Source organism: Macaca fascicularis, chromosome 18 (genome assembly GCF_037993035.2).
Source record: "Macaca fascicularis isolate 582-1 chromosome 18, T2T-MFA8v1.1".
NCBI classification, from domain to species: Eukaryota; Metazoa; Chordata; class Mammalia; order Primates; family Cercopithecidae; genus Macaca; species Macaca fascicularis.
The window spans coordinates 76,563,734-76,583,160 of record NC_088392.1 but is presented as its reverse complement, the minus strand read 5'-3'; the positions used below and the strand labels follow the sequence as shown (position 1 = coordinate 76,583,160).

General features: G+C 39.1%; 1 protein-coding gene across 17 annotated transcripts in view; it reads right to left on the bottom strand.

Annotated features, from left to right (window-relative positions):
- The window catches only part of PTPRM (protein tyrosine phosphatase receptor type M), an 847,035-nt gene that overhangs the window by 271,091 nt on the left and 556,517 nt on the right, over nucleotides 1-19,427 (bottom strand). For 8 of the 17 annotated variants that reach the window (XM_065534197.2, XM_065534199.2, XM_065534198.2 and 5 more), the window contains one exon: nucleotides 17,274-17,348. The exons of the other annotated variants lie outside the window; for them this stretch is intronic. In XM_065534197.2, the coding sequence (XP_065390269.1) occupies nucleotides 17,274-17,348 (75 nt within the window). The remainder of the gene's footprint in view (nucleotides 1-17,273; nucleotides 17,349-19,427) is intronic. 17 annotated transcript variants of the gene reach the window in all.

Genomic DNA, 19,427 nt, shown 5'->3' with positions numbered 1-19,427 from the left:
GAGGGGTGGGTGGGAAGACCGAGAATTTAGTTTTGGACCAATGAGGTTTGAGCTATTAGACATCCAAAAGAGATAGCAAGTAGGCAGTTGGATGGATATACAGGGGAGAGACCTGGGTGTAGAAAATAAATTTGAGGTTGTCATCAAAAAGATGGTGATTATAGTCATGAGTCCGCTGGGGGACACTTAGGCAGTGAACAAGGGAAACAAGGGCAGGTCAAGGAGGATGGAACTCAGCTAGGAGGAGGAAGACGTCCAGGCCAATACAGACAAAGGGAGCATTCACACGGAGCAGCCAGAGAGGAAGAAAGGGATTACGAGACAGTCTTTTTTTTCTTAAGATGGAAGAAATGACAGCATCTCTGAATGTGAACGCTAATGATACCATAGTGGGGGAAGTTGATGACATGGAAGGGAAAGGAGCCGCCTGCTGGAGGGAAGCCCTTCCAGAGGCGGGAGGTGGGACCAGCGTGCAGAACCAGCAGGGCTGATGTTTCACCCAGAGGAACGGTGGAAAGCCACGCACGCAGCAGTGCACAGGCTCTGGGGGGAGCAGATGTGCTGGTCTGGGAGTGGAGCATTTGAACGGTCTCCCAGGGAGAAAGGAAGCAAGAAGATGAGGGGAGACTGGGGGCCAGAATGGAAGTGTAAGAAATGTGAGGCCAAAAAGTGTTGAAGTTGCCTAGAAGAGGGAAGGGAGGGATGTCCCAGGCTGGGCATGGGTGGGATCTGCTGGTAGCCCACCAGGAGTTCCAAGGACACAGAAGATAAGGTTGGACAGACTGGGAAGGGGGCCAAGGGGAAAGTGGGCCAGTGAGAGCAATCCTAATGGCCTGGAGCCAACAGTGAGGGTGGGAAGTGGGGCTGTGGCTGTATCCAAGAGCACGCAGAGCCCTGGGCCGTCTCTTCACTCCTCCTAGCTGGATGAAGAAGGGGAAGAGGAAAAGGAACAAAAAAAGGTAGGGGGTGATCCCTACTCAGACTTACATCGGGGAGGGGAGTGAACAGTGTTCAGATCAGAGATACAGAAGCATCCCTGTGACACTCAGACGTTCCCTCTAAATATACGGGATGCAGCTATAAACACGGGCTAGCACTGTCCTGTTCATATGTGTAGCTAATGTTGGCTCCCACAGCCTCTGAATTAACAGCCCCTTATTTAGTACCCTTTGTGCTCAAGGTACTGGAGCCAGGTTCTGCAGGGGAATTAAGAGTTGAGTATGTGCCTCTTCCTTTAAGGAGTCAACCACAGTAAATAAAGCAAGAAGTCTTAAGTGTCGCAAGTGAGCTACAGAGCCCAGCTCGGGGAAGAGTGGAGGGGATGAGGGAGGGCTCATTGTCAGAGGCTGCAATAATGAATGGGCTGGAAGGACTGGGAAGGTTTCAATGCTGGATGGGAAGAGTGCCTCGTAAGCCAGAACAAAGGGGCCTCTGGAATCACACACTAGCTTCAAGGGCAGGGTCTGGGGCAGGGGCTGGGGGTGGTTGGGAAGAGGGTTGGGAACTGAGGCTTTATGGTGGGATGGGTGTTGCTTACTGGGTAGGACAGCCCAGACTAAATTTAATAAATAAGGAATCACAGAAAATAACAAGGCAGGACCTTGAGAACAATTGTGGCAGCAATACATAGGCTCACTGAGGAAGGGAAGGGAAGTAAGTTGGGGAGCCATGGGAAGGTTACGGCCCCACCCAGGCCCAGAGCCTCCCCTGCCTGAACTGCAAGGGTGGCTGGAATGAGCAGGATACAAGAGACTCACAGAAGCACAGTCAGCTGTGCACAGGTGACAACACCAACAATGGCTCTGGGACTACACAGCCAGCCTCCTGCTGCAGCTTTGTGTTGGGTTCAATGTCTCAATTGAACCTGAGCAACAAACTACCCCATTCACATCACACGCAAAAGGTTTCAGTGGCAAACCAAATACCACAAAGCCACTCTTGGTATTTGGGGGAGAAAGAAAGAAAAACGGGGCTAAGGACAGTAACAATGGGAACTGCTGAAAAGAATAGCTGAGGAGGTTGAAAAACCTTAAGAGATGAGACAGGGAGAAGAGCTAAAAGTAGACAATAAAATGGAAGCAGTGGAAATATGTAAAAATATTGTTTCTTCAAGTGCGTTTCAAAGAGCACTGGTCCCAAAAGATAATCTAAAATTTAAATTTAGTACTCAGTCACTTTGTGCCAGCATTTTAATGACTTTTATGGAATAGAGACTCTATTTTAATTAATTTTCCTTCTTTTGTGTGTGAATCTATGCAGAGGTAAATTTCTATACTTCTTCTTAAAAACAGCAACATCCTTGTTTTAAAGATCATTGTGAGACAGTTCATTCAGGTCTTGTTGCCCAGAGAATTAAAATCCTTTGCAGTATTGTTTAGGTTTTTTTTTTTTTTTTTTTTTTCAGCTGCTCCTTCTTCACATTATACATAATCGCAAAACACCTCATAGATTTTTCATTTAAATTACATATCATTGTTTTTCTTCCTGGGAATGCGAAGTCAATCACTGTTCCTGGAATAATCTACAGTCACACTTTCTATATTCTTTATAACCTGATTATGCTTTTGAATTTATAACTCTTCCTCTGTCCCTAATTTCCAATGTAGGGTAAACAGAGCATATACAATGTACAAGTCATAATCAGAAACACAGTTTTTCATATAACACTGAGATACTGGATTGTTTGATATATACCTTCTCTAAAAAAAAAATCAATTTCTTTTTTATTTTTGTTCTAATTTCATGACAGTTACTGCTCTCATTTATTGACGTGGCTGACACCCTGAGAAGATGATCTATCAAAGCATTATCACTTATTATCTGGACACTAAAAGTCCAAGAGAATTATTACTGCTCTTACTATTTTGATGAAATAGTTTTATTTTTTCCATTTGAATTTCTCAAATCATTATAAAGTAATAAAATAGGGAAAGAAATTGTCAATAATTGGTTATCAACTGTGCAACTTTCACATAAAGTGAATAATCAAGAAAGGAAGTGGGGGTGGCTGCTTCCGAAACAGATGATTCTTGAGGATGATGTAGTTCAGAATGGAAGTTTCCAACCATTTGCTTGAGACTAAACTTTGAAGGCATTAAAATGGAAGCGTACTGTCCCTCAAAATTTCTTCCAGATTTGTATTTTAGGTCGTGGTCTGGACCTCATATTTACCTCTTAACATTTTTTCCCGTGGGAGAAAGGATTACCACAGCTTCCTGTACCAAGTAGTAGTTGTTTGCAAAAACCCCTTAGAGCTCTTCCCGCTGTCTGAAATTTGTCATTCGCCATCTCATCAAAAAGTAAGTATACCTAGTCTATTCTGTATGCTTGCTAGAAGTATCAATATTTCTGAGGCTCAAAAAATGTAGAGTCTAGCAAATTGCACGAGATGTGTGACATGGCTTTCCCAGGGCCTAAGAGCTACACACACAAAAGATGGCCTTTAAATTAGCCGGGTGTGGTGATGCGCGCCTGTAGTCCCAGCTACTTGGGAGGCTGAGGCAGGAGAATGGTGTGAACCCAGGAGGCGGAGCTTGCAGTGAGCAGAGATTGCGCCACTGCACTCCAGCCTGGGTGACAGAGCAAGACTCCGTCTCCAACAACAACAACAAAAAGATGGCCTTTTAGAATTGTGATGAGGACTCACAGGGTCTTAGGAGAGAGTAGAAGTCATGTACTCTCCAGACTCTCATTTAGTAAACACACAATATTTCCTCCAACAATAAAGGGCTTTAATGAATATGGCTTATATTAATTGTGGCGTTAATATATTCTAAAACAGAGGGTCTTCAATTATAGGAAGTTTCAAACTCAGGCTGGGCAAATAATTATTTGGAGAGCTTTGAAACCTGCAGATGGCTGGGTTCCCCAGGGATTCTGGATCAAAGGTCTGAGGTAGGACCCAGGAATCTATGTAACACCTTTGAGGATTCCCTACACAACACGAAGAAATACCCAACTCCAGAACCATGGCTCCCAATTATGAGTGGGGAAGTTTTTCAGACTGTGGCAAATGCGAAAAAAATGTAATGGTGTTGTTCTTCTTAAAGCATCTCCTAATATAATACTATGTTACTTTCTCAGTGATCCAATTTCCATCATTGATTGCATGATTGAAAAGATCCTTTTATACAATGAAGAGGCAAACCTGGTGGAATCAAATCCTAATTCACGACTAGCCCCAATATGTAGAGATTGGAAGACACTCTGAATTGTAAAGGAATTTAAAGTATATTGATCAACTGCCTGGGTGCTACTAAATAAGATAGGAAGGAAGAAAGCTAACCTTTTTGAAGACTTACTTTATATTCCGGGTACCTTATATAATTTTTATTTAATACTATACCATGAAGTATAATTAATATCATTTGACAAATGAGGAAACCGAAGAAACAGAAGCCATCAAGATAAACAGCTTGTCCTAAGTCAGTGGAAGAGAAGGAATGGTGCTACACTCTGAACCCAGGGTGTATGACTGTGAAGCCTACTCTTATTTCATTGCACAACAGCATCCCCCAATATAATCCAGAAAACTCGAGTGATTATTACTCATGCTATGGAATACAAGACTCAAGTTTAAAGTGATCTTGGTCAGTTGAAAAGAGAAGAGTCTAACGAAAGAATGAAAAAGAAAAGTACAGAACACTGCAATCAGGAACTAATAATCCTGAAAGAAAAACAAGAGGACAAAGGACTTCCTGGCCAAAGTGCAGAAAAGAAAGATCTGGTAATATGATCAATACAATTCTGAAATGTACAAGAGCAATGGCATGTGTATAATCCTGGAGCATGATATACTAGTCATCGTGTGGATGATGAGAAGGAATCAAAGGAAAGAAACACAAATGATTGACAAGGCAGAAAAGAAGGACCACAAAGGAGGAGAAAAGGAACTAGGGTCATTTATCTACTGCAGGAGAAGGCGAGCAGGTGCCCTGCCACAGGAGCTTCCCAAGAGGAAAGATCATTTCTTACCACCTTTGCTGTGTAGTGATTAACAGTCTCTTGAACACGGTGGGCACCTGACAAGTCTTTACCGAACGAATATTGTAAAAGACACAGGAAGCATTTGTAAAGAGAACAATAACCATGAGTGGTCTGTGTATAGATGGAGAAAAATATTTTTGAACATATAAACACAAAAGCAGGAGTTCAAGTTTGTACAGAGGAAGGCTGAGAGAGGCTTTCCCCTGTCTATGCACAATGCAGTCAGTATTCAGCAAAAGAGCAAGTAAATTAATTTTGGTTGTATTCAGTCCATAAAACTGGAATAAATTACAAAGGAGGTTTATTCTGCCCTTGGGTTAAAGAATAGTCACCAGACACTAGAGAGATCAGTTATTATTGTCCTTCCCAATCTCTAACAAGTCTAAAACTGCTATACTTTTTTTCTTTATTCTCACTGACACCTATTTCTCTTCTAGATTTTTATACCTGACTCCCAAGCTGACACCTTAGCCAGTGTCTTTGACATAGTGCAGTCGTATGAATCTTCCTAAATAATAGCTCCAATCGAGTCACTCTTTCATTTAAAAAAACAAAATCAAATCCAAGAGCTGCTAAATGATTATTTCAAAAGGCCTTCCATGAGCTAACTCTAACCCCCTTTCCTAATATTATGCCACCCTCCTTTCTGAAATACACCAAATGGAAATGCCCACTTTCCCCATACCCTCAGTGTTTCCCTTCCCAAAGCCTTTGCTCCTGCTGCACAGGAGCTTTCCCTACTCAATTTGTGTAGGTTCAAATCCTATCCATCTTCTAAGGCCACACATTCTAAATACTGCTCCTAACTGCTTTGCAGAAAAGTATTCTCTCCCTGCTGAACTCCTAGAGCACCTTGCTTCTCCCCGCTTGCACAGAACTGACTATTTTCAAACTTGAGTTCAGTTATTTTGGTAAATCTTTATGTCATGCACTAAACACAAATTCCTTGAGACAAAATTTGTCTTACTCATCTTTGTGGCCCTCACATGACCTGGCTCATATGTTATCATGTATCCACAGTGCATGTGAGAACATGTTTGCGGAACCAAAGACCTCTCATGGTAAAGCTCACTTTAATTTTCCTGTCTTTCTCATTTGTACTCTTTTTTTTTTCCCTATTGATTAAAGTCCTCAGACATTGGGCAATGGGCATGATGGGAAACAAAAAGGAGGAAAAAGTAGAAGTGAAAAGTAAAGACAACAAGAAATCTTATTTCATGGTCTCTCCTCCACAGACTTCCAGTGTTTACAGAGGGGTTTATTAAGAAGAGAGGCATCTTTGGCTGCTTTTGGATGATCTTACATGAGCAACAAGACAACATGCTAAGAAAGAAGGAAGAGGTCTGAACATGAGTTCCACTGAGGACGCCAAGAGATGGTCAGAAGAAAAGAAGGGTTTTTCTTAGTATGGCGATAACAGATGAAAGTCTACTGTGGTTTGAATGTCCTCTCCAAAATTCACATTGCAAATTTAGTTGCCATTGTAACAGTCAGTATTAAGAGGTGGAGCCCTTAAGAGGTGATTAAGTCATGAGGTCAGAGTTCTCATGAATGGATTAATGTTATTATTGTGGAGTGGGTTTCTGATAAAAGGATGAGTTTGGTCTGATTTCTCCTCTCTGTCTCTCTTGCTTGCTTCTGCCTTCTGTCATAAGATGACCCTACCAGATACCAGCATAATGCTCCTGGACTTCCCAGCCTCCAGAACCATAAGTCAAATAAACTTTTATTGTTTATAAATGACCCGATTTGTGGTATTTTGTTATAGTCACAGAAAACAGAATAAGACAAAATCCTTACCAGAAAATTTGCGGCCAAACTTTCATCAATGATAAAAAGAGACTAACAGAAAGTAAGAGCATGGAAATAAATACTAGTGGCAAAACGTTATATCTTCAGCACTCAATGCTGTGAAATATATATCCATCAATGACTAGAAAGTTAACTGGGTACGTATCAGAGAGACACGAAGTGAGTATCTGTCAAGAATAAAGTGGTATAAACTCAATACTTGTAATGATTAAATAGATATAGGTCATTTGTCATGACTGTATATGGAGTTTCTTTTAGAAGTCTTTAAGCTAGCCAAAATTTCTGCTGTATATTAATTATAATGGTCTGGGGTTCTTCAGAAAGTAAAAAACAGAGAAATGTCTAATAAGATAATGCTAGTAGGATTCAAACTATTAAAAGTAATTTTATTTAATAAAATGGCTATCGTAGTCCTATGATCCTACCATGGGAGCATTTTCTGACTTCGTTACTCATAGAAGTAAGGCAGAAATATAAATAATTCCCTTTATTAAGTACCTAAACAGGCTAAAAGACACATGTAACTCACTTTGATGTGGTCTTTACCTATGTGCATGTGTGTGCATTTGTACATAAACATATGCCAATATCTAAAGAAATTATTCAAAGACATATAAGGAGAATCCACTGAATTGGTAGTACAATCACAAAGACTTTTATCATGTTTACTATGAAGAGATATTTCATAAAATTCTGAGTAAAAAAGACCAAATTAAATCACTGTAAGGACAACACCTACACAAAATCTCAGACAAAAGTTGGTATGCCAGTATGTGTTTTGACCAAGATCTCCAACTTGAATAAACTATGTTAAAATTAATAATAAGCCACAATTAATTACTGCATCATTAGCAACACCAATAAGTAAATTACACATATTAAACTGAACATCAATTACACTGCTCAAGTGATGCATTGCTTGGATATTTACTGGAGTAAATGGAAAAGCTCATCAGACATACTGATCGATATGCTAAGCAGATGCCATTTATTAACTCCTAGGCAGGTGCCAAGTTTATTTTCAAACATTGTTTCTCAGAGATAGTTACTAAGTCCTCTAAACAGGAAAACAGCATGTTGAAGAAAATTCGTGGCTAAGACCTATTTCTAAGTAAGACTTCTCATTCCCTTACAAATAGCTTTATATTTGTCTACTTTCATACCTACTGTCTGAAAAGGTTATTATATGAGATAATCTATAATCCATATAATAGAGTTCTATTAAAGTGCATCCCCTCATGCTCTCTTGAGAACTGATGTTGTTGAAGGATAAACACAAAGAAAGGTATCCTTATTTAAACTAAGGACACCGAGGGACAAAGGAACCTCAAAGAGCCAAGAAAGGGAGCCTGGTGTTCTACACAGTGTGCTGGGTGACAGGGAAGTACAAAACAGGTTATGCTCTGCTTTGGGCTATCACTGCTTGAAATAAAATAGCTGTATTTGAAAATGCAGTAACTTTTTTCATCAGTATCACCAACACCAGCATTTTTATCATTGCCAGCAGCAAGATAACAGCCTCGTCACGCTGATGCTGCTTATATCCCAAAGACAGGTAAATTGAAAATATCATCAGTGGGAGACTCATTACCGGTCTTCACACGTGATGGAATAATAATGTCCCTCTTTTGCTTCGGTGCTCCTGGAGACCACAGCATCCACATGGTGTTCATGTAAATAAAACCCCACATACCATCAAGAAATCCATTCATTTTCTCAGAAGTTCAATTTTGAATGTCTCTAAAGAGCTACAGTATCAACTTGGGACTGTCAGTGGCCTGGATTAATCACCAAATCATCTTGAAAGCCTTATGGGCCATAAAACAATCCTATATTAGACTAACAACAACAAAGTCACACAAGAAGCACCAGCAATTGCTATTTCCACTGCCTTCCCTTGGAGCCAGCTTTGTTCTCTACTCTACGTACGTTTTTGCACTTGATGTCTCACCGCTAACTCTGAGGTAAAAAAAAAAAAAAATGGTATTCTCCCTCTTTTACAGATATGGAAGCTGAGATGTTGAGAGATCAAGAGATTTCCCCAAGAAGAAGCCTGGACTTGAACCAGGCTTGCTGCTCCTTTCCCCAAGAAGAAGCCTGGACTTGAAGCCAGGACTTGAACCCACTACTTGCTGTGTAATACTTTCTAAAGTGTGTGCATTGGGTGCCAGAGTTCCTGTGTGAACTTCCCTTTTAAAATCACAGTTAGGGAACTGTTGAGTCCAGATTCCTATCTAACATATTAGAAAACTGCCCAAGGAAGTGGGCCATGTGTGTTTGAAAATGATCTGGAGTCTACCCCTAAGGTAGATTTTCCCATCATCTGTACCATTAGGGGAAGGAGAGAGAACAAATTCCAGCAGGAAGTTCAGCTTTATCCTAAGTGGCCCACTGCAAGCTTGACATTTTTATTAAGACTTTTGATCTTTTTTAAAAGACTTTTGATCTTTCTAATAAAGCATGCAAATATTGCATTTCATTCCACAATACATCAATTTTTGACAAAAAATGTTTTTGCGTTATGTATCATCAAGGAACGTGATGCTCCCAGACGATGCACCATGCTTGGCCTTGCGGTTTCATGGAGCCCAGGCTTTCCAGACAACAAGCATTTGAGATGGGACAGCAACTGCACAAGGGCTCTCACTCAACGGTTCCACCATGGAGAGCGACCTCTCCTCCCCTTTTCCTAAGGACAACCTCCCCAGACAGACAGAGGTTATTTCAAAAATATAGGGTAGCTAAGCTGGAAAAGCCAAGACTTGAGAAAGAATCAGAAAGGAAAGCCAAATCCAAGATCCTTTCACATTAAAAACAACAATGGCAATTCTAAAAGTAGAAAAGTAGTACATGCATGTTGCAGACTGGGGAGGCAGGTGATATTTTTAACGTGATAGAATCTTAGAAGTCAATTTTTAAAAGACTTTGGGCCTCACTCTCAGCCCACTGGAGACATGGAGGAAGACGTTTCGACACTGATACTGCTGAAAGGGCAAATGAGGCGCATCTGCTCTAAGGACTGTGCTTTTTTTCTCTTTTCATTTGCCAGCCTCACTTCTCCCTTGATTCTTTGACAAGGTTGGTGAAAGTCTTTAAAGTAAGAATCCTTTCTTCAAAAAGGGGTATCATTTATTCTAAATCAATTCTTGATACTTTCTTGATCTGCTGCCTCCTCTACGTCCTGCTGTCTTATGATGACGAAGGAAATTCTGACTTCCTTTCCATTCTGAATGGATCTAATATACTGGACCACAACCATAAATATTTTCAAAGAACTCTCACAAACACTAGGTATTTTATAATAATAGTAATCTAATTTATGTACAAGAGAGCCTAAATCCAAAGTCAACCACAACGTTCTCACATGGCAGTACAACGCAGCCATTTGCCTACGGATGTCACTGGGATCTTCAGACTTAAACCTGTCAGACTGGATTTTGATTCCTTATATTTTAAATTGTAGTAATAATTTCTTAGAATAAGTAAAAGGATGAAAATAAAAATATTACAATTGGTATCAATCGACGGTGCAGCCAGAGAACAGCAACTATGTGTCTAGTTCCATGCTAGTCACCAGAGTAAAGAGGAAGAACTAGCGACACAGACATTGTCATTCAGCTTTGATAAGTACTTAAAAAACATCCAGGCCTTTCTCATTTTTATTAATATCAAGAATGAACTGGTTTTACTTAAAAACTGAAATAATATGTTTCCTTATCAAAAAGGCAAGAACAATTTAACTATCAATATAAAATATTTCATGCAAAAATCTTCAAGTGTCTTTTAAACTGAAAGTATTTTCTTTTTCACAGAATTTTGTATCTTTTACCAAACACTTGGCTAATTTTGAGCTCAAAACTTTCCTTTCAGTATTCTTTCTGAATATGCATAATACACCAAATTAACGTCAAAATTAAAAGGTAGGTTTCCTAAAATATAAAATTTCAATACATGCTGTGCAAGCCAGAAAGCTCTATGCCTTAAGCAAACAAAGAGAGTATAAAATATTGCTTCGGTTTCCTTTATCACAGTGCTGATAGAAAGGAAAACCACAAAACAGTACCAAAAAATTAAATTGTTTTTATACATTGAAAATCTTTTACAGAGAAATTCTTGTTTACATAATAAAAATGGAAAATAATACAATTTCAGTGCAATATACAGGTTTTAAAATATATTATTTCTGAAATCAAATACATGACATTTGACTCAGTATTTCATTCCAAAAAATGACAAGAGAAAAGGAACGGCATCCCCCACGGTACGCCTGTATCCTCTCACCATTTTCTTGTAACGATACTGTTTTATAGATGGAACTGCCACAGCAAAATGACCAATATAACACATAACAGAACAAAAAGGGCAATAAATCAACAGTGACACTGTAGCCCATTAAAATGCAGTCAGCTGGTATTGCAGAAAGAATAAAATTTTATCCTCATTTTATATTCTTTGTAGCCAGAAAGGAAATTTCAGAATCCTCAAGCAGCCCTTCAAAGAGATGCTGAAAATCCAACCAAATTCTCCTCACACCAACCATGTCCCCCTCTGTCATTTAATATGAAATGCCCACAACAGTGCATGTGAATTGTTCATCATCTATATTTACAGAATACTGCATGTGACAAAAAGTAAGATACCTAGTTAGTTGGAAAATGGTAGTATTAAGTTAGCCACTTCTTTCAATCAGTTGGTTACCTGCTTAAATGAGTTTAGCCATTTTTTATTTATAAAGAAATCTAAAGGAGGCATTTCCTTCCCTTAATTTTTATCCAAAATTCGCTCAAAAGGTTAAATTGAAGCTTCTGACGCTGAAAAGGACTCCAGTATCATATAGATAGTATGTTTTCAAGTGCAACTGAGTATATGTTAACTTAGTTTATTACCCACTCACCACTATTACAAATAGTTCAAGATGTTGGTAAGCTCATGCAAGTGGAGCATTTATTGAACTGTTTATGTTGGTCTTAACAAAGGCCCTAAATATGAGTTCCTGCAGAGCAAAGAGCGTACCCTACACTTCCAGGAATGTTCCTCTCTAATGTAGAGCTCAAGGTATGGCCGGCTCTCCGACGGGTGAAAGCTCATCGATGGAAACGATGAATGAATGGATGAATGATTGCTTCTCTAGTATACTAGAGGATAGTGCTCACAGGACAGCTCCCTAAAGCTACATATTTCAGTGACAGAAAGCTGCAACTTTGGTTTCTGTCAGAGCTACACTGTATGCACTGTCTGAAGGGAGGCTAACTGGAGGGGGTCTGTGTAGCTCTCGGTCCAGCTGCCCCTCCTGAAACCCCATTCACCCTGACTGCAGTCACAGCTGGAAGTGCCACTGTGGCAGGGATGTTATTATTTTTTTTTAAAAAAAGCAGTGTGAAAATTAGTTCACTCTTCAAGGGAATTTTATCTTTCACAAATAACTTCATCCCATCAAAGAAAATACAGCTGGACTCTGAGTGCCGTTCATGTGCCAAGCACTGAGTGGCAGGCTGAGGAAAGTTTGAAGATACATAAAATATGGCCCCTGGAAGGGATTCTAAGCATTCCTTTGATATGGCTGACCCTGTCCCTAAGTTCCCTAGCATGTGCTCCTCCATGCTGGCTGCAGCTGGTCCATTCTCCATGACCAGTACTTACTGTATTAATTTCCTGGCTTTTAACTCTTCTATTCACATCGACTTCCTCTGTTCTTTTTTTTTTCCAGTGTGTTGGATAGTTTTCCATTTCTTAGTTTTACTTTCGGTCTTTTGGCCTTTTTCATCTCTTCTCCAATGTTTCTAGTGTGGCTGCAGTACACAGTGCAAACCTGATCCTTTCTGCCCCTCCTAAAACACTTCAATTGCTTCCCACTGCTCCTGGGATCAAGACCAGAGTCCTTAATGTAAGGTACACAGTCACAGTTGGCCTTCTTCTGCCTATACAATCTTACTGCTCACGCCACACATCCTTTTTGCTCTCTGCTCTCCAGCCATGATGACCTTTCTGCAATTCTTCATATCTGCCTATGCTTCATCGCACCACAGGACCTTTGTATGTGCTGTTACTGCTACCGACTAAGCTAATGTTCAGTAAACAATCCCACCATCTTCAAGCCATACGTTGTCCTCCTTGCTACTCAGTGTGGCTAAGATCCGATCAGGTATATCTTCATCTTACAAATAGAGAACCTTGGGCCCACAGAAGGACAGACATTTAGCTCTGCCATGGTTTACTGCAGATAAAGAGGACTTAGGATGTGAGGTGGGGGCTGATGGGTGGGAAGTAGAGAAGTGGACAGACACAGTCAGCGGAGTAGGAGGAAAACAGATAATGTTGGTAGGAGTGGCTAGGCCATTCTCTTAGAAAATCAATTAACATTCAACCTTTTTAATGGCTCTTGCCAAAAGCAATGGCTGACTGAAATTATGCTTTTGTAAGTGGGTTGAAAAACCATTGGTTTGTTTTATTTGCAATGGAAAAGCTTATTAAATTTATATATATATATATATATTAAAAAGAGACATATTTTGCAATCTTGCAGAAAGTAACAAAATCAGTCAAAAGAAGACAAAATAAACCAGTTTCAAAATATTCCTTCCCTCAATCAAAATTTGCTCAAAATTTACTCACAATAATAAATGAAAGCTATAAAATACCTAGGAATAAATTTAGTAAGACAGGTCATCAACTGTTATTCATTCAGTCATTCAGCAAACAATTCAAAATACTTCCTGGGTGCCTGAGGGCTACACTGGGAACAGGAGAAAGCTGTTTCATGCTTTTGTGAGTTGAAACACCTAGGGTTTGTTTTATTTGCAATGGAAAGGTCTACTGACTTAAAATAAACATATATATAGCATTCTCCACAGCATGTCATGGTTGGCTGGGTTATTAAATCATAAACAAAGATATCTTAATTTAAAATAAATAGCCTAGATATAGGTGTAAGATAAAAAGGTTTTAAAGAGATTCCTAGCATGTATAGCTTTCTATTTTCTTCCCAAATCATTTCTGTATTGTGAACAGTGAATCACAAGATAAAGGGAAGAAAGAGACTAGGGGCATTTCCAATTTCTAGAACTTTCTCTGTGTGTACTCTTTAGAGCAGGATTTCTGAGGTAGACAGAACCTTCATTCCAGTCAGACATTCCACTCCTCTTTACTATCTCCTAAATCTAGTTAGTAACTTAGCAAAGCATTTTTTGAAAACTGTGGATGACAACTCATTAATGGGAAATGAAATCAATTTAGAAGGTAGCAACCAGAATTTTTTTTTTTCTAAAATGAAAAAGAAAAATGTAGAACAGAATACAAAAATCAGGGTATATCTTATGTATGCAGTGAGCAGTGTTGGAAGTATGGTTCTAAAAGTTTTCGTTGCAGTTAAACTTATATGTATGTATATGTGTGTATACAGTACTGGGTGTTGACGTATTTGTTATCATTGATTGGGGTCAAGAAGTTTAAGCAACACTCCCCAGGGCAATGACAGGACTGCTCATGAAATGTCCTCGCATTCCACAAACTCCTTCTTTGGAACCCTCCTGACATCTGGGCCACTCAAAGATCTCAGTCAAAAAATATTTATGAGCATTTTTTTTTTTTTTGAGACAGAGTCTTACTCTGTCACCCAGGCTGGAGTGCAGTAGCTTGATCTCAGCTCACTGTAACCTCTGCCTCCCAGGTTCAAGCAATTCTCCTGCCTCAGCCTCCTGAGTAGCCATCATGCCTGGCACAGTCCTAGGTGCTGGGGTCAGATCACCAAGGTTCTTGTTTTCGTGGGTGGTAGACAAGTAGGGGAGGGCCCACTTACACTAAGGGAAACCTAACCAGCAAGCACCACATACCAGTACGACAGGGACAGCAAGGCGAAGGACTCATGATCTCACAAAAGCTTCCCAGTGCAAGTACAGCATCAAATAGGATTTTTAGGGGCAAGATGTCAGCACAGTTAGAACAAAATGAACAAAAAAGAGCTGAAGGCACTTCAGAATGTATACCTCCTGTATCTTCTATTGGCTTCTGGAAGGGCCAGGATTGATCTATTAAACACAGCGGTTGAATGGGTCAGAGATGGAAACCGTTCAGAGCTGTCCCACTGACCATTTCCTAGGCTGTTTGCCACAGTGAGAAACGGTTTGAAATACAGGTCCTTTGGTTCCCATCAGTTATAAAACTGCTGTCTTTTCTTAGGTTGGCTGAATGACAAGTATGATACTAATTTTTCACTCATCTGAGTATGCACTTATGTAGGTTTTGGGGTTACTAATGCAAATGTACTTGATGCCAAGGTGTCTAGGCAACCATACAAAGTAAAACTCCTGAAAAGAGTTAGTTGATTCATACCTCGCACAGATAAGGTGCTCAATAAATGTCAAATAAATGATCGAATGAATTAAGTCTCAGGCTTGCGGTATGACTCCTGAATAAATCCCTTAAAAAAAGACAGTGTTACTTCTATCGAAGTTGATGGGTGATGCAAATGGAAAATGCAAAAGAAATATCATTTGAGTGTGAATTCATCTGGGTAAGATTAACCATCATTAAAACCAGCAGTAAATACTGAAGAAAGAACAAGAATAGTTTTTTACTGGTTTTTGAGGCTTATTCTGACACTCCATCATTTTAATCCCTAATAAACCAAAGTAAATGAGGTAGATCACCTGTAGCTCTTAAGAGGAATAGCAGCCACACATTGCAGTTGTGTGTGTGTGTCCTTTGGACTAGCTCCAAAATAATGACACTCACTGGGTCTGAATGCCTTACGACGGGGGCTGCTTTATGAAGTATCTTCTCAATCAGGCAAGTTTTAGAGTGAAAGCTATATTCAGAAGGTTCGCTTACTTCATTCCCAGTAAACAACACGCTTTATTTGAAGTTAGTGGATTATAGGTAAAGCTTGGGAAAAGGACTGTTGAATTATATTTCATAAGTACTTGTTTTACGAAGGTGGGAACAACCCATTTTTAACAATGTACTGATGAGTCTGGTGCTGGCTCAGACAATGGGTGGTTAGAGTTGCTGAAAGATCCCAATAACCTTCAAGATGGACTCCTAATCCTACACAGAGTGCCACAGGCCAGTCCTGAAAGGTGAAGGTTTTAGTGGGGAGGACTTAAGAAAGGCACTGTCCCTCAAATACTTTTACTTGTGGGAAGAACACTTCAGAAGCTTGGGAGAAGGAAGAGTCTGTAACAAGTAGAACTTCAATCAGGAAAAGAAATACTCCTAAAAGAAACTTGAAGGCAAGGGAAACAGAACTGTCAATAAATTGATAGCTTTTCGGCCCTGAAATAGAGAACTGAAAATATGTGCAGAATTCCAGTGGAGAAGGAAATAGAATTATTTTACATTTCTTTACCTTATAACACCAGTCTGTAATTTTCCTGAGGCTTAGCTTTCTTTATTGTCCAAAATAATAAGTTCACAGAACAACTTAAACATTTGTAATTTATTACCATGAGTTAAGCTTTACCATTTTCTTAAATGTTAGGGGACATTGCCTAGTTTCACACACAAAAAACAATTGCTGGAGTGAAAATCATATAGAAAGTAGTTTCTGCTTCTTACTCGGCTTTCATCAGGCCTAGACTATACGCAGGTGTTTCTGAAACCAGCCTTTTGAGTCCTGCCCATGTAATCATGTTGGTAATCTTGACAATGACTTGCTTTTGTTGAAGCAAAAAAGTTTGTCTTCTGGAGTTCACTAGAAGTAATTTACTGGACTCTTTTCCTATATGAATGTACAGAGACGTCTACAAGGCTTTGGCGGGAAGAGTGAACAAGCTCATTTCTCTTGGTATAAGGAAGCACAGTTCAACTCCGTGACTCTAAGCCAATTTTTCTAAACTTTCCTAAATTATTCAAAGCATCTGACTTGCAGATATGCCTCTGCATGATTAATATAAACACTGTGCTTTGCAACAAGGATCTATAAGGAATGCAATCAGCTCTGCAACTACTGTATGTACACACAAAGCTGTTAGAACATTGTCACCCTAAGCACCTTTGGGGGGCTTCATTTAATAATACTGGCATCCAAGATTGTGTATAGCTAAATGTATGTGCAAACTAGACCAGGCAAGGTAAAACATAAACCTCTTGTACCCTTAAATCTCAATACCATTTTAGACTAATTTGGAAAACTAGGAATATATCTTTATGTATTTTGTTGGAAACCCTGTTTGATGTTATTGCTATTTCAAGTCCAGCAAATTTCATTTCTATATAACATTAGGCTAGAAAGAAACATACCAACAGACCAAACACACAATGAAAACATGCAGTGGAGTTGTACTTGATGCATGGATATAAATGTGCACACAGAAGAGGCCAAGCATGTCACTTAATTTAATACGAGCAAAGGTCTGTACCAAGGGTCTGAAACATTGTAAACAGGCCTTAAGCAAAGGAGGAAATGTAGAGGGGAAACAAAGCTGAGAAAAATGAGTGGGAAATGGGCAAGATGACTCGTCTGTACTCAAACATCTGACCTGTTAGTTGGCCGTCGCCTGCAGCGGGGGCGATGCGAATGTAAGGTGTTGTAAGCTGAGTCACGATTATCGCAGCTAAGGCAAAGGAAGATTTCCAGGTCAGCATGCATGAGGGAGAAAAAAGCCAGACTGAAGCTAGGCTAGCAAGAAGAATCCCCATCAGTATATCAAATTGTCTCAACTTTGTTCTACCAACAACAAAAAGAAAAAAAAAGAAAAAAAAAAAAACATAGCAAGGTGCTGAATATTCTGAATTCGTTTCCCTTAAACAAGCCCTAGTCAGGCAGTTGGATTTCTAACTATGACACAGTTGCAAGCTTTGGCTGAGATCTTGGATAGATCAACTGAAGAAGAAAAAAAGGAAAACAAAACCAACAACATCCATCCTAAATAAACCTGAAGACTGAGTAGTGTTTCCAATTGAAATTGAGCGTGGTGCTTAAAGATTCATTGTTAATTCTGGTGATCTAAACTTTAGGCTTTTAGAACTTATTAGGTTGTTGTAACATTCTATTGTTGAACTCACAGTATTTTCTCTTCTTGCTAAATCACCTTTGTAAAGAAGAATATTATACTCTTCCGCTAAAAACATTTTTAGGTGAAAAAATTTCTCTGATATCTAAATTTAATGCAGATTTCCATTTAGGAACTTTATTTTTTCACTTTAAGAGAAAAAAATGCATCTCAAAGTATTGGTTGGAAAAGAATAGAAACTACAAATTGCCTTTGCTATAGTTATCATGGTTAACATGCGAACAAAGAAATGATTAAGAGTCTTGAAGCAGACCAGGCTGCCTTCTTAGTTTACTTGCACAGCTCAGCAGTTGTGTTTAAGTGGTTAACATTAATGACACACAGATATTTAAAAAAAAAAAATAGAAAATTAAAACATCAATTCTAACATGATACAGCTGGAAAATGATGCAAAGAAAAAATATTGGAAAATTAAGGACAGGCTTACATGAAAGATTACTAATTTACATGGAACAGCCTGGGTACTATTAGAAATGTGGCAGCGAGTAAGGAAAATAGATCATCTACCATCTGCAGACAATTAAACCCAAAACTGCTGCTGCATAATATTTTGAAATATCCCTCTGCATCATGCAAGCAGTGCTGCTTACAACTAGACAACTGCAGCAACTGAGTTAAAAATGGTGTAAAATATCCCTCTGCATCATGCAAGCAGTGCTGCTTACAACTAGACAACTGCAGCAACTGAGTTAAAAATGGTGTAACAGTCTTTCACACATTATTAATGAAAATATTCTAGTTTTGTCAAGTGAGATTAACAAACTAACCGTTTGGTCAGAGAATAGGCAGCTCCCAGTACATTAATACATTACAGAGATAATTTTCTTAATATGGCGTATTATTCAATTTTGAATAGTTATAATAAGCTGTACACAGTAAAATGTTATTTCTAAGATTATTACAAAGTTGGTACCAATTCCAAGTTTCATACACATAACATTTTTGTTTGGTCATAGACTAATGTTGCTCCAACCAATACTCCCATGCGGTTCTGCATTATCTGTAGGAGAGTCTGACCTGTTCTCCTTTTGAGAAAAATGAAATTGTTTTATAGAGAAACAGAGCAGGCCAGGTGCCGTGGTTCACACCACTAATCCCAGCACTTTGGGAGGCTGAGGTGGGTGGATCGCTTGAGCTCAGGAGTTCGAGATCAAATGAATAACATGGTGAAACCTCATCTCTAAAAAAAAAATACAAAATTAGTCTGGTGTGGTGGCTTGCACCTGTAGTCCCAGCTACTTGGGAGGCTGAGGCAGGAGGATTGCTTGAACACAGGAGGCAGAGGTTGCAGTAGTGAGCCAAGATTGTGCCACTGCACTCCAGCCTCAGCAACAGAGGAAGACACTGTCTCAAAAAAAAAAAAAAAAAAAAAAAAAGAAAGAAAAAAAAAGAAAAAGAGAAACAGAGCACCTAATATCCAAAAAGGTAAACAATATGAACAAAAAGTTACTTGAAAATAGCTATGTCAGTCAGCCAGGTATTCACAAATAAAAAGGAACTCAAACTATAATCAGAAGTTAAGTCTACCATGTAAAAAGTATATTATAAATATCAGGAAGGATTTTTATATGATCTCTATGTTCTGCTTTGTAAAGTGTTTATTTGTAACTATTATTTTTC